This window comes from Myripristis murdjan, chromosome 9, assembly GCF_902150065.1.
Source record: "Myripristis murdjan chromosome 9, fMyrMur1.1, whole genome shotgun sequence".
NCBI lineage: Eukaryota > Metazoa > Chordata > Actinopteri > Holocentriformes > Holocentridae > Myripristis > Myripristis murdjan.
In genome coordinates this window covers 4,312,501-4,329,324 of record NC_043988.1, presented here as the reverse complement: position 1 = coordinate 4,329,324, position 16,824 = coordinate 4,312,501, and the positions used below count along the sequence as shown (strand labels likewise).

Sequence of the window (16,824 nt, the reverse complement as noted above, 5' to 3'; positions counted from 1 at the left end):
GCCCCACCGGCTTGTGCGCACACGCAGAGAGAGAGAGAGGAGCAGGCAATTCTAAAAGCCAAAGAAATAGTGATAATGTTGCAACGCAACTCCTACATGATGATAATATTGTGATTCTGGGCTACATCACCGGTATTTTATTGTTACAAAAAGAAAACAAAAATATTTTTTCCGACTTTTTTTTCCTCGTAAATTTGTGACTTAATCTCAGAAGTTTCGAGGTTTTTGCTCATACATTTGTGAGTATTTTTTCTCATTAATTTACCACTTCGATTACAGAGAATATCCGATCCGATTTTTTTTTTAGAATGATGGATACAGTATATATATCTATATATATATATATATATATATATATATAGATAGATATAGATATAGATCTATATACTATGTGTGTATATATATATATATATATATATATATATATCTATATATATATATATCTATATATATATATATATGTATATCTATATATATATCTATATATCTATCTATCTATCTATCTATATATATATATCTATATATATATAGATATATATATATGTCATTTTTAATGTATTTCAAAACCTGCCCAGTGGCAAACCAGCTCAACTCCTGTCCAAGCTACCAAGCTCATTGTCCCTCTCTTGCTTATTTTCTGTATGTAGCAACAGAAAGCGAGAGGACATCCTGGAAAGTGCACAGTATTTTATGGGTGTGGCCCTGCTGGCAGCTCAGAGGAGCAGGGACCCAAGCACGCAGGTAAACACATAGATAAACATACACAGCCATTCACTCACACATCACACATCCATTTTTTTTCCTGCAGGTCATAGCATTTTTGGAAAGTCTACTTGAAATGAGGAAAGCTGAGGAATTTAATAAATTCTTAGTAGTATTAGTATTTCATGATCATGAAATTTTGTCAGCCTCAATTTAAATTGATCAGTGTGAAAGGGGAATGCTGAGAAATAGAAAAATGAGCATATGACTGTGCTGTTGTAAAATTGTAAAATTATGGCTCCATCTACTTCCATTGGATCAGAGATGGCTAGTGTTTTAGAATATGAGTTTGCCATGAAAGCTTGTGAGTGAAGCTTTCTCTGGGACTGAAACACGCGGTGAGCACTTGATACCCACAAATGTATTATGAGTGAAGTATCCCTTTAAGACTGTACTTTTTTTCTCAGACATTTAGTTAGGGTGTGTGTTAGGGTGAGTGTTTGCATACATGTCTCAATAATGTACAAGCTTACTTTACAGTGGTAGGAAATGTGCTCTATAAATAAAATGTGATTTGATTTGTGCTAGGCCAGCCATTAACTTGGTAGAATGTGAATCTGGTATGTCCAGAGAATTGAGTGGACCTCTGTGATCTGTCTGTGGAGGAAATGTATGTGAGGTTTAACATCCCCTACTTGATCATATTTATTTCCACATCCATTCCACAAATGTGTGAAAAGTTCCCCAAAGTGTCCAAGTGAGCCTAATTACCAAGGTTTTGCAACATTTAGGATTTAGCCTGTGAACTTCTTTTGCTACGACTTTTTGGACAAATTAGCACTTTGTGCTTTTGCCCTGCTGATTTTGTGGCTACATTTATTATTGTTCTTAGCCTCCTACTCTAAAAATAACTGGATCTCATAATTTGTATAAGAACCACATTAACCAACCTTGGCAAACAGCTTCAAGAATTCACCTGTTAGTCAGGAAAAAATTACACAGGTTGACCAGACACTGGCGCTGTAGCAGCTCTTTCTCAGCTTTCTCCCATATAGAATTTTGTCAAACCTCTACAAATTTGTCCACTGTCCCAAACTTGGCACATGGGATATCTGACCTGGTCTAAAAACAAGTTAACAGTGTGTCTTTCATCCCATTCAACTGAGATATTGAACACTGCAGTATTAAGTTGATCTGGCCAATCAGCAGTGCTCTGTGCTTGGATCCCATCAGCTGCTGCTTACAGCTATCATTCTGTAATTCATACCAGCAGAGAAAATAGATTATGGCCAATCTGATGGCTGCTAGCAACTTGACACACACTGACTGTTATGTGCCCTGTTATGTGTTTAAAAGTTAATGGGTAGACAAAACTGTCCAATTGTCAAACAGGTTGGAGCCTGTATAGTGAACGAGGAGAAGAAGATTGTTGGTGTGGGTTACAATGGTATGCCCAATGGTTGTGGTGATGACACGCTGCCATGGCGCCGATCAGGTGATAACCCTGTGGAGACAAAGTACTTTTATGGTAAGCACACACACACACACACACACACACACACACACACACACACACACTCAGTGTCTTCCTCAAAAAAAAAAAAAAAAAAAAAAAAAAAAACAGGTTGCAAACTTCTAAGGACCTATTACTACACAGAAAAATAATAAAACATCAATATTCTATGTGCCTCTCTTTTTTCTTATTTAGCAAAAGTGTCTATTAATGAAGAGAAGCTTCAGCAAAAAATCATATTTGAAAATGAAGGTTTTGATTATATGATGTGAAATCTCTAGTACCCCAGCATCATTTGCAAAATGGTTTGTTGCAATGTAAATGTGGGAAAAACTAATTTTTGAACAGTAGTGGATTTGAACAGTAGTCAGTACTGTTACCCAAAACCCGTCCAGCCTGTCCAGCCATCAGTTTAAAAGGAATGTGAGGGATAAAGACAGAGTGAGATTACAGTAACAGCAGGTAAATGCCATAGCCTGTTAGTTGTGTTGATTTGAAAACGCTGCCAACTGCAAAAAACAGAGAAGGCATCATGACATATTTGAAACTAGAGCCTCACAGGCTCACCAGCACATTGTGTAATGCACTGTGTTATTATAGCCAGCATGATACTAGGATGCTGTCATTCAAACAGACCAAAAGAAAACTCAGCGAGTGACAAAGTAAACCATGGTCATATCAGCTGATTTTTATTTTTCACACTTTTTCCTGGGTTGTCTTATGTTGACAGTATGTGTTTTTTTCCCAGTATAAGACAAATGGCAGTAAATGTATGCATATGTATCTTGAACTGCATCAGTGTCTTAGTGAATTAAATGAAGCTAGGGTGTTGGTGATTTTGTTGAATGAGTATTATTGCACTGACTGGAGCTTTCCTGCCCCTGCTCCCACAGTGTGTCACGCAGAGCTGAATGCCATTATGAATAAGAACAGTGCTGACTTGAAGGGCTGCACAATCTATGTGACTTTGTTCCCCTGCAACGAATGTTCAAAGCTCCTCATCCAGGCAGGTGCGTGTGGAAAGTACACACACACACACACACACACACACTTACTTTATAGTCTAATGTCTGCAGGGTTCCACTGACAGATTTTGGAAGGGCTCATGTTTTTGAATTCAACATGCAGATAGCAGATGCTTTGCATGGAAGTTTGATAAAGGTCAACTAAACTGAAGTTTGGTTGGGCGCTGGGTCGTTTAGTTCACACATGGTGGTAAAACAACCTCATTAGTTCCTTTGTGATCTGCTGAACTGCTAATCTAGAATACTGTATTTCAACGTTCCCCATTCACTTCCACAGTGCAGCAAAACAGCTTCCAAAATCACATTTTTAATACATAAACAAACACAAACAAAGCAGATTATGCAAATATAAAAATCAATTCCTGGGATCAATATTTTGAGGAAATTAAACAGCTGGTTTCTTGTTATTTTCTTAGTTTATTAGGAAAATGTATTTTAGCCAAATCTCAAGTTTACCTGAATATATGAAATGGATTTGGGCTGTTTTAATTGTTTTTTTATTCATTGGCAGTGGGTCTGATCTTCCACATTATCAATAATCAGTTTCATTCTGTATCTTGGACATTTACTCAATGAAGACATGTTTGTTTCTGTACTTGCAGTGGGCAAATGAGACGTGGCTCTGTGCTGACAGCTTATATGTGTTAGACATTTAGTGATGTTGGGGAGGGCGCTGATGCAGGATGAACTTTATATGTTAGACCTACTGTGTTTGCTAAAGGCAAATCATTGCCACCCTTGAGTTAAAAAAAAAAAAGATGTAAATGCACAAACATGACTCACTGCATGCACAGCATGATAGTGTTTTATATCAACATTAACCGTTTCATTGGGAAAAATGGGAATGCCTCAGAGATTTCCCAGCTGGAATATGAAGAATAAGTGTGTTACATGCACATTCATCACAGAGTTGGTGAATATGCAGATTTTGCAGAGAATGTGTATAATCTTTACTGAGACTATTAGAGTATCTTACAATCTAATCTGACAAGTAGCATGACTCTACTGATAGGACATCTAATAATATTTCTTCTTTTCTTCTGCCTTTTTGCTGCCTTCATCCCGTCATCATTCCTCACTCTCTCTCCAGGCATTAAGAATGTCATCTATTTATCTGATAAGTACCATGACGATGAAAAGACGGTTGCTTCCAGATGGATGCTGGACTTGGCAGGCATACCATACCAGTAAGTAATACCCTCTCTGTCTCTCACACACATAAAAAACAAACAAAAAAAAAAAAACAAAACTGGCTGTATCTCACCTCAAAACTCCCCTGATGTGTTTTGTTTCCTCAACCTGCCCTGTCTCTTTCTACTCTACTGCACTCTACTCTAGTTAGTGAATTTATCCAAAATGAGAAGAGACCTGCTCCGTCCAGGTGTTTTCGGTGTAGGTGCTTTACATCGTTCCATAGGAATAAATGTATGGAGACAACAAAAATAAATAATAAATACATTATAGAGAGGAGAGAACACTCGACATATGGACGTTGAAAAAAAGTAAAGTTTGTTTGTTTGTTTGTTTTTTAATGAATCAACCTGCCATGTTCTGATGTGTACCATCGGGTTCTGGTTGACTTTGACTTTGGGGTTTTCACACGCCTTTGAAAGACATGTGACAGCCCCACAGAACCGGTAGAGAAGAATGTGGCGAGACGAGCCAGTGGGTAAGATAAGATAAGATAACTCCAGTATCTAGCTAACCAACAAAAGTAATCATGTGACCTCAAATTAAGGAAGCAGAGTTCACATTATGGATTCCATCTTGGACTCAAGGAGACAGTGGTGAACAAACCAGAGACAAAACACTTTGTCATGCCACGTAAATGAATCATATTACTAAAGTAATCAGCCTTGTGTCTTAATTAAAATAGATCAGATTTGGACATTGTTACATGTTAATTTAAGTCCCTGTGAGATACAAAACATGCTCACAAATTTAACCTAATGGTGGATCTGAGCCTGTGAGAAACAGTTTTGTCAGAATGAAGGCTGTGGGGTAAAACATGCCAGTGACGTTGGGGCAAGTTGAGCCTATGGCTCAGTTTACCCCCAAAAGTTTAAATCGGCTACATATGTACATAGTAACCTGTGTATTTATTTTCTGGAGATGAAATCAAAACGGTAAGGTAGAACAAACAAGGACCATAAGATGGACAGAATCACACTGAAGAGGTACAGCAACAAACAAGAGAGGACGTTTCTAGACTTGCATTTGAGTCAGCAAGCAAGACCAGCATTTCCTGGAAATTCCTGGAAACTGGAGCAAGCCAAAAAGAGCACATTAGTTCTTTTTAAATAAGTCCTTTTTATATTCCACAGTCACAGCCTTAGGTAATGATTTGCCACCATTTATCTTGCCAAACGAGAAACATCAAAACTATGCTTTTAATTGGTTAAAGACTGTCCCAGTGAAGCTGGCATTATTGCTGCCTGTAGGCCTGCACACACGTTATCTTAAGTGGATACCTGGATTAAATCTAGAGGTAATTTGTCCACTGTGGATACCTTGAGCTTGGAGCAGCTGCCTGCGTCCTCTCCTTTCCAGAATTCTCCCGGCAGCAGCACCTAAAGCCTGGGGGTTTTCTTTCAAATAGATAAAGATGAACATGGTGTGACGCTGCAGAATCTAATTGTTTTGTCTCTTCTACCAGAAAATGCCAGTGTGCATCACGTAGCAGGGAGTGACTGTTTTTAAAGGAAATGAGAGAAGCTGATTTGATTTTTCATAATGTTATAATGTGTTCTTCCTGCTGTGGCATTAACTCCTGTGCCGACCCACTCTCCTCAGATAAAGCTTAGGATAGAGCTTATAACGCCGGTGTTGAAAACTGCAAGAATAAGTTGGACAGATGCCAAAAGATATCACCAGGTTTTAATGCTTCGCCATGAAAGTACAGCCCAATATGTGGTAGAATGTGTACAATGTAGCCGATATATAAGAGAACAAAACAAAACCTATAATATAACACTTGTAATACAGCTTTTGTTCTTGGCGAGTTGAAAAAGCCTGTCAAACAGCTTTGTTCCAGAGCTGGAAGGCCCTGGAGGAAGAGGGAGGGATGACACATATGTATAAGAGAAATATGTTCATACCTGCAACTTTCCACCTTGTTAAAAATTACTACTAATACAACCATACAGGTGATTTTGAATATTTGGCACATTTTATTCACTACAATTAACTCACATTTTACATCAAAACAAACCAGTTTGCAAAACATGCATGGGTGCTAAAGATTTCACCTAGTGCTGCGCGGTATACACGGTATGACGGTAGAAACGATATAAATTGAGCCACGGTAGAGATTTGTGCTCTACCGTGGTATCGTCAACTTATCGATCACGGAATTGCGGACGGAATCGCGGAATTAGCCAAATAAAACGGAATCTATTTTTAACTCGGAATTTCATATAATAACAACCGCCCCGGCACCGCACGAGCCAAAGAGGCAGAGAAACTTTCCATGCTGCAGCACTGACATAGATTGTGAAACAAAGCGAAGAGGTGCCACTCTGCTGTAGTTTCACTGGTTAACAGCAGCACACTGGCTTAGCTTGTCTATTTAGAGAAGAGGTATCACTTCGGCTTATTTTTCATATTCAATCTGTGTTATCACAGGCATACTCCTGCTCATTCATTGGTAGTTGAATTGTTAGGTCTGTTTGATAAGTAATTTGCATTTTTAAAACAAATAATAATTTAACATATTGTTAAATTATTGGAGTCAAGCTTACTGGTAAACATCTACTCCTGCAAGATAATTTATTATGTTCTACAACTCATAATACTACATACTGAGTGTTTGAGCAACGTATCTCCTCTGTGCTACAAAAGATCCGTCGTAACCCCCCAAAGTCCTCTAGTCCAAAATTTTGCACTTTGGAGTAGAGGAACCAAAGTTCAGTGTTTATGTTTGCAGCTAATTTTAAATATTAAACCAAATGTTCTGTGACACTTTTTGCACAAGAGAACTGTTTACAATATTCACTTTATTTTTGTGAGAATTTTTGTACTTCTAAATCTGTACCTCTCTTGTTCTTTGGACAATAAATGCTCAAAAAATTACATTATATCTTTTTTTTTTTTGTTTGTTTTTTTTGTTATTGTTTTTAAAACAATTTAGCCTTGCAAAGGATCTAAAAAACCCATTTAGAAACACTTCCATGATAAGTTTTACACTGCAACATTTATACCGCGATATATACCGTTACCGTGAGGGATGCAATTTATACCGTGATATGAATTTTTGGTAATATCGCCCAGCACTAATTTCACCACATTCATAAATTTGAATTTTTGGTTGAAACAGCCACTTTATAATGTTCTACTCTTGTGGCTAACAAAGTCATCAACATGAATAAACTACAGAGCTGATAATTGGCTGTGGAAAACAAATGTTTCCCTGGGGACTATTTTCCCTAGCGGAGGGACTGTTTCACTGTGCCCAATTTCAAGTCATCAAAACACAGCAGTGCTGCAGCTTTTAGGAAAACTAATGTGGATGATTTTATTACAGCAATGGAATAGTGCTGTGAAGAAAGTTTGAAGTCTCTGAAAGTTTCATATCGTTTTCATTTTCATATCGTAGTGGAATGAATGGCTGGATTAAAGCGAGGAAAAATGATATCAGAGTTGTAAAATGTCACTGCTTGCTTTGGGAAAGAATTAGCAGAAATGTGAAGTATATTAGAGTACAGTATAGTAGATATTAAGCTAAACATGCAAAATCACTGGCATGGTTCTTTAATAGACATCAATAAAAATGACTTTTGTCCTAAACTAGGTTTTCACTGTGTTGTTGTTTCTGTGTGTCCTCATATCTGTGCATCTCATGATTGTTGTTGTTGTTTTGTTTTTTGTTTTTTTTCTTGTGTGTTGGCAGGCAGCTCAAGCCCAAGGAGCCTCGGCTTGTCATTGACTTCAGCTCCAATTGAAAATGAAATCTGCTCAACTTGGGGAGCCAGTGAATGAGGAGGACAGGCATGGGAGGAGAGAAAAAGTTTTTATATCCAGGATGTTCAAGAGCATTTAATTTGATGCTTCTCCCTCTGTGGCTCAGTGTGGTAAAAGGGTCTATCTTTCTGTTTTCATCTGTTTCTTGTACTCCCTTAGTCTTAGAAATGTACGAGGACTCTCAATACATTGACTTGACTGTAAAGTTGTTTGTGTCCATAGTTCCAAAGACAACAAAAAGATTTGACTTTTAAACTTTTTGGGGAAGGAACTCATTGTCTCGTGGCTTTCTACACTACACATCATGAATCTGACATGGACTTTTCTTAGGACCTTTTTCCAAAACAAATTTTAAAAAGAAACTTAGGAAGATATTGGTGGATAAGTCGCAGTGTTCTCTGCTGCTGGATAAATAAAGAGGTTTAATCCCACATGAGCTCTTTAATCTCCGATCCTTTATAACTATGGATCATCTCATGTATTTATGAGAGTCTTTGTACATTTTGATATAAGTTATATGGGCTTTAGGTTTCAGAACTTTGGAAAATAATACGTTTTAATTGTATTTTCAGTCTCATCATTGAGTTCAGGTGTGAGTAGGCTTCTGTGGTGGAAAATAGTTTCTACACCTGTTTTAACCAGGTTTGGGGGGGTTATAGTGTGTTTGTACTCTACATAGGTAATATGAGTCAGATCAGAGTTCAATTTAGCTTTATATTCATCTTAATGCAGTTAAATGTGGGAACAGGCAATTTAAAGTAACTTTCTGTATGCATAAGTCCAAGCAATTGTATACAAGTGGAATACACACACAGCTCTTGATTCAGAAGCAAGAATGTGTGAGTGCAACGAGCCACCAGAGATGGATGTTTTTGAAAACACACCTTGTTTTTTTCCATTTTGGCTCTCTGATCACAGGAAATTTTTGTTTTTGAAATTTTTGGAAAACACTCCCAAAGGTGGAAATTTTTTTTTGGAAATGGCGTTTCCCTTTTGTTACGTGGATGGTGAAAACAATTTGATAATGCTGATGTCATCATCACAACTTTGCGTCTTTGCACTTGCTCACAGCAGGATGCTGAGCTCACGTCACCTGATGTCACCTGCATGTTCACATGGGCCCGTGACATCAGGCTCAGTTAGTTTCAACAACTTGTATTCATTTGTTACTTTTAGGAGGAGCTCCACCCCTCCTCTGTCCAGATCAACCACTCAGCCTTGTTTTACCACTCCAAATTCCTTTTCCCTACAGTTTTGGATATTGTTAATATGTTTTGACCATATCCCAACTAACTCTGGGATATCGACAAATCACTGCAGTCACTCCTTAGCTGCTTTGAGCATACACGTATCACAAAAACATATATAGCCTAAAATTATTGTTTATTTTTTATTGTAGAATTTGTTCTTGTTGCAAAAATGTTGATTTTTTTCTGTTTGTGGGGGAATACATTCTTTTCCATAGGTTGCCTGCTGCATACTGAAAGTAATCTTCTGGCTTGTGCTTTTACTACTACTACTGCTCAACTATGTAACTTGACAGCATCATTCCTCTTCAGCACATGGTGCAATGGAAGTCAATACAATCTTGGGACCACAAGTTTTTTCCAGTGTGATTCTGTAGACACACACACACACACACACACACTCACACACATTTACTGTACACATGTAGACCAACTAGATGGGTTATTGAATCACTGAGTGTCACTGCATCAGCTTTTCAACATTTAAGGATGTCAAGATGACAAATATATACTTAGATGGGCCCAAGAGCAGAAGTGGTTGCTCATATTTGTTCCACCCCTATATCTCAGAACCAGAACATAATTATCTTGTGACATCAAGTCTGGCTCTTATTATTTAATCATCTCATTATCATGATGGCACATACATTGGATGGATGCTAATCTGCTTGAAGTGAATAGTTAAACACTTGGCAGTCAGTGAAGTATGGTTTCAGTTGGCCAGTGTGTTATCTTTCAGTTATAGCAATAGGCATAGCCAGTTTTTATTTTTGCCATCAATCAGATCAATCAATCAGGGATCAGAATGAGACATATTTATATGCTAACTGATAGGTGTTAAGCTCAAATATTGAACTGCATATGTTATAGGTATCAAGTCTCAGTTTTCTTTTTCTCCAGAATAAAAATCACTTATACTCTCCTCACCCAGTGCACTGCATTTTTAAAACTAGTGAGGCATGAGGGACAGAACTGAAACGTGAGGTATCGTTGCACTTTGGTGTTGCTGAGATCACAATTGTTGTCCCATTTGTTTTGCCAAACCAAGCCAAGCAAGTCTGTTAGCAGGAGCACAGAGACTATAGAGGACATAGCAGGTGATAGCTGATCAACACACTGGGATTTTACTGTAGTCACAGTAGGCGACATGCAAAAATTGCAAGGATGAATCACTTACCCATAAGTACCTCACAAGGAGCAACAGTTGGGCACATGACATATAGACAGTTGCTGTTACCCAATTACAGCAAAACTGGACTTTGGTTGAGTGTTGGGTTACATAGTTAACAGGGCGTGATGTAAGTCCACATGGTGGTGAAATATCCTTTTCACCCAGTCTCCCCTCGGGGATCAATAAAGCATTTCCAATTTTGATTCTGATTCTGATTAACAGCTCTGTGCTCCCTTTTCTTTCTGATGCAAGGTTACTATGTGGAAGTTTCCCTCAGACACCACCTACCACTTTTCATATTGGCATAATCCACGATGTTCGGGTTTGTTTATGTGCTAAAACTGTTACTTTGGGAGCTGTTTTTCCTTGTTATGGAAATTAATGGGGAGATGTCAATACAGTATTGTGGATAGCAGTCCAAGGGAGTATAGAGCAACTAATGAGGATATTTCACCACCATGTGGACTCATATCCAAATCACAATACAACCCAACGCTCTATAAAATTCAAATTTGCTTTAACGTGATAGTTAGGAGAGGGGGTGAGTAAAGGAATTTAAAAAGTAAAAATTGAAGGAAAATTACCAAAACAAGTAAAAACTACTGTAAAATTTGTAAAGAGGGTGAAATAAACCTTTTTGAACCTTTTAATAAACCTCACCCATGGATTCCTGGGTATCAAAGAGTTACACAACCATTTGACAATCAGTATTTGTCTGTGTGTTGGACAGCTGTTGCCAACTTGTCGTTGGGTTCTGACACCACAAGAGGGCGTCTGTTTATGCCCAGGAAGAGCTTGAGGTTCTCAGTGTGTGTGATATCGTTGTTTGTCTTTTGCTCAGCAGTGAGGTTGCATCTGAGAACTCAGATCAAGCACCACAACGTGCCTCCAGATCCATTAAGGATATAAAACAAGGACATGAATGTGAATATGAGTCTTTCTGGAATTCATCAATAATGTGACATGAAAGGAGAGCCCCACTTGAACAGCAGAGTTCATGAATATATCAGTAAAGATTTGTAGCTTTTACTTCAGATTGTTTCAAAACCTTGATGTCACAGGATGAGACACAGGGAAATTATACAATCAGCTTATAATGCATCCTGTTGATTTCGTACACAGAATATTCAGCTCAGGAGACTTTGTGCATACTGCTTTCTGCAGAAATTGTGTTTTAAAGCATCACTTTATTCATTGATATCAGTTAACCATTCATATAACAGAAATAAACCCATGCCTTTTGGTGACAAAAGGTCTCTTACGACTATTTGTCATTTTTACTATTATGCAGTTTCTCACATTCAGATTATCTATCAATTGGAATGGACAGAAATTTTTTCACATAATGCAATGTAATCCTTTTTTATGACTGCATTTAGAGCAGAAATCCACCAGTACAGTTTGTGTTTTTGTGTTTGGAACGTAATGGGGCTGGAAATGGGATAGACTGACTCTCTTAGCACTACAATCGCCATGCAAAAATGGCGCACCTGGAAGTGCATCCAAGTGCATCGACATAATAACAAGCTCATTGATATGATGAAAAGTGTCAGAGAGAATGTTTAGACCTGAAATGGGGGTGAATTAAGGGGGTGTGATTATGTGAAGAAAGTCAGACACAAGCTTCATATTACAGTTTTTTATGATCGCTTAAGCACGGTTTTCAAAACAGGGCCCCGATTTTCAAAATACTACACACAATTAGCACAACCACACACACAATATGCAGAACACCTCAAATCCTGTGCAAAATGAAACACTCTTGTAAAAATTATACGCTAATTTATATTAAAAAAAAAAAAACATATTATGTTACCATATGAAACACACACATTTCATAAGGCTTAATTCTGTTTGAACCAGTTACACACAGCTGTGTTGAACTTCAAACACTTTTAGCAATTCTACCTCTCAGTGTTTAGCCTGCTGTAAGTGAAGTTCACAGAGAAAGTGCAAATATACAACATGGTAAATTCACAAAACACAAGATCAATAATGCAGACTATTGAAAATATGATTTATTTCTCTTCATATACTCAAAATCAGTCCACATTGACAATCACAACAAAACATGTCCCAAGATTTATGCTACCATAGTAGTGTAAATAACACTGTAAGCCCAGAAAATAGACAAATATAAAATATTGTGCTACTAAGTACAGGTTACAAGTACTGTAAAGTAAAAGAAAGAAAACAAAAAGAAATCTGAAAAAAAAAACAACAAACTGAAAATGCAGTACAGAAAATACTACACATCTCTTCGCTGAGCTGGATCTGGCCAGAGAATTTCATCAACATCTCAAGCAACATCCCCTTTGGCAAGACAACGAGCAAAGAACCATCTTGAATGACGGATCCATCCTTGCACTGTGGCGTCTGTGTGGTCACAAGCCTCCTCCCTGGCCTGAATGAGGGGTACCTGAGCCGGGGGCCGGAGATCATAAACCTCCCACCGCCACGCTGAGAAAAACTCTTCCATGGGGTTTAGAAATGGAGAATATGGTGGAAGGTACAGTCTGTAAACTGTGGATGCTGTTGAAACCAGTTGTGGACCAGAGCAGAGCGCTGGAGTGACTCATTGTCCCAGGTGACCGTGTGTTGCATCTGGTGCATTTGGTTTGTGACGAGGTTGTGCAATTGGTCCAACAATGTGAGAATATGATGTGTGTATGATCTGTGGTTGGTGTGTCTACAATTGAGCAGTCAAGTGTTTGCACACTTGCTCGCTGTATACTGGAAAAAGTGATTGAAAAAAACTGTACTGTGCTGTAAAGTACAGTATACTGTAGACTGTATACAGTTTGGAGTTAACACCTTTCATATTTATTTTATTTTTTGGTTATTTTGTAAACAGTTGTTACTGTGAAAAAGATGCTTGATTTCTATTTTGAGCTTTGCTGAATTCTTATTGAAGAAATAAATGAAAAGCAGTAAAAAAAAAAAAATGCAGTGTTTTGTGTTAAGTGGTTTGGAGGTGAAGATGATGACAAAATGGATCCCAGTTCCATTATACTGGAAAAAGTGATTGAAACAAAGTGTAATCGTCCAGTGTTGGAGGCTGTGTCTGCAGAGTGTAAACTCCAGGGGAGCCTCTGCTGTGACGTCATAATGCTGACCAGCAACGTTCCAGTGAGGCTTTGTGACGTCAGCAGAACTCAGAGCACAAACAGGCGAGCAGAGGAGCTTCCTGTCAGTTCACCTGAAACATTCAGGAGGAGCAGTGCCAAGAGACACACACACACACACGAGTGAAAACAGCTGGACCTCACCTGTGCTGAAGGTAAGTGTTTGCTCAGATGGGCTCACTGACCTCAATCTGACCTGATGTGACAGTCGTGTGATGGAACGAGCCGCTTTTCTCTCTCATCACAGAGTTGATTGGAAAGACACCAGTGGGAGTGGAGGCATTACAGTTTTTTTTTTTTCGATCGCTTGAACTCATTTTGCAAATGCTTTGCTCACTGTGCCAAAACTCTAAACACAAGCAAATAAGACACAACACCTGGAAATGAACCGTTCACATTCATGGCAAACTGAAACACTGTCATCAAAACTTCAAAATCCTTTATCAAAATGTAACTCTGATGACAAAAGGATACACATTTCCATCATATGAACACACTTTCACATCAGCAGCAACACAATAACATACTCAACACAAAACACTGCATTTTTTACTTTACAGTACAGTACAGTTTTTTTCAATCACTTTTTCCAGTATAATGGAACTGGGATCCACTTTGTCGTCATCTTCACCTCCAAACCACAGCAGAAGTTTTCTTTTGCAAATGTGTTCATAGCTTTTCATTGGATTCACACATTTTTCACTTCTCACATGTGTCATTTCCATGGCCCTGACTCCATTGACTTCACTATAGTCAAAAGCAAAACATCTGCTCACAGCTGATAGAAATTACCTGCATCACTGTGAAACCACTAGTGCACCTGCATCACTGCCCTTTCCACCAATCACCATTCACCAATCAATCAGGATGCACCTACAAAAAAGGGGCCTATAAATTTTATTCTGTATTTTTTTTTCATCTCCTTTGAGTTTTTCTGTGTAATACTGTATGTGAATTACAGTATTTCAGTTTTAGCCATCAATACAGTTAAATTTCACTTCAGAGTCTTTCTGAGTTTGGATGCAATTCTTTCCTGTCAGTTCACATTTGAATGTGCAGCTCACAGGAGAACCTTGTTCAAACTGACAGCTGTGTTTTGTATTGTGCTGTCAGCTGTGTTACAGTACAGTAGAGCTGACTGAAGGAATCTACTCATTTGGGCAGAAGTTGAGTTGTTTGAGGGAAATCTTGGCTTTTGCTACTTGTCTTCTGTATGAAATAGTGTGTGGTGTTGAGGAGGAAGTGTGTTGCAGAATAGCAAACACAGTTCAGAGCAGCACATGTGTCTAAGGTGTGGCCACGCTGTGTTGAAGGTTTAGCTCCAATGAGTTCAAGTTTGGTCACGTTGGTTTAAGCAGATGTTCTTAGTGTGTAAGCAGTCCAAAAAAACTGTAATGGAATATTAATATTAATTAACTGGTAGTTTAATATTAACACTACACACTGACAGTAGAAATGAAACACATGTGTGTGTTGTGCTCTCTCTCTCTGCAGGGCACACACACACATACACCTGGCCGGCCGGCTGCTCTAAGGCTGAGCAGGCAGCACTCACAGTGGACTGGCAGCTCGCTGACCTCTGACCTCTGGGACCACAGCAGCACCTCCACGCCTGGTACGCACACACACACACACACACACACACACACACACACACACACACACACACTCACAGGTATCCACATGTGTACAATATGGATGTGTATTCAGAACATAACACATGATCAAATAAGGGAAAAGGGAAAACTGTCATTTCAGTCCACATGTGTTCTTGTGGCCTGTTGGAAAATGGTGTGTTTGTGCAGACTGGGGCCTAAACAGTCTCCTCAAATTATTCCTACAGAGAGACAGTGAGTGTGTGTGTGTGTGTGTGTGTGTGTGTGCGTGCTCAGGTCAGTAATGGTAAGTGTCATGGATGTGTGACACTTTGTAGCCAATAAATAAAACCTAAATAAAGTGATATAAGTGTGTTATTTCATTATCAGCTTCAGTTATTACATTATTTATGTTTTTTTTTTTTTTTTTTTTTTTAAGCCCAGCTGATAATGTTATAAGCAGCCAATAATGTGATACCTGTGATGAAGGTGTACTGGCTGTGTATTGACTGTGGTTTGATTGGCAGATACTCTGGAGAAAATGTGGCCAAACATGAGGACTGTTGAGATGAGGAGGACTCAAGATGACGGCCAACATACATACGTCTACCTGCCTGTCTGCATGCCGGTTGCCCCTCCCCCTGTGGCAGCCACGCCCCCTGTGGTGGCCCCTCCCCCTGCGGCAGCCCCTCCCCCTGCGGCAGCCCCTCCCCATGTGGCAGCCCCGCCCACCTGTGGCGGCGCCCCCAGCCAACAGAGCTGCCTCTGCGAAAAGCCAACCCAGCAGACTCGGAGTCTCCTGGAGGCTCATGAGAAGCTGGGCAGGCTGGCAGAGAGAGACAGGGTGAGGGAGCAGAGGATGTCCCTGCTGTCCCAGAAGATGAAGCTCCAAGAAGAGCACAGTGCCAAGAAGATCACTGAGCTCCACCATGTCATCCAGGAGCACAAGGCCACCATCAAAAGGCACAAGAAAACCATCAAGGAGCAAAGCAAAATGATGGAGGCCCAGAGTGTGAGCGTCCAGCGAGAGAGGCAGCACTACTGGACGCTCCTGAAGAAGAGGGACAACACCATCAGAGAGCAGGACGAACTCATCCACAAGCTCCATCGCACCATCGACAACGTGCAGAAACACCTGAGGGCCGTGGAGGAGTTCAACAGCAGACACAAGGAGGACAGGAAGGAGCTGAGGCTGCAGAAACAAGGGAAGGAGGAGGGAGAGAGAGAGCAGGAGGAAAGAGAGGAGAGACAGGCGGAGGAGCGAGAGAGAGAGGAGGAGGAAAGAGAGGAGAGACAGGCGGAGGAGGGAGAGAGAGAGAGGGAGGAAAGAGAGGAGAGACAGGCGGAGGAGGGAGAGAGAGAGAGGGAGGAAAGACATGTCAGGAGAGCCATGCTGCAGAATGACAGAAAAGAGGAAGAAAGAGAAGAGCAACCAGTGAAAGAGAGAAAGAGAGAGAAGGATGCAAGACATTGCAGGAGAGAAATGC

General features: G+C 39.5%; 1 protein-coding gene across 1 annotated transcript; it reads left to right on the top strand.

The window, feature by feature from the left end:
- The first annotated feature begins 654 nt into the window (after positions 1 to 654).
- LOC115365685 (deoxycytidylate deaminase-like) lies at positions 655 to 8,366 on the top strand. The gene is made up of 5 exons (XM_030060807.1): positions 655 to 741; positions 2,095 to 2,230; positions 3,109 to 3,225; positions 4,331 to 4,427; positions 8,129 to 8,366. The coding sequence occupies exons 1-5, from the start codon at positions 691 to 693 to the stop codon at positions 8,178 to 8,180; spliced, it is 453 nt and encodes a 150-aa protein (XP_029916667.1). The 5' UTR covers positions 655 to 690; the 3' UTR covers positions 8,181 to 8,366.
- Positions 8,367 to 16,824: the final 8,458 nt, after the last annotated feature.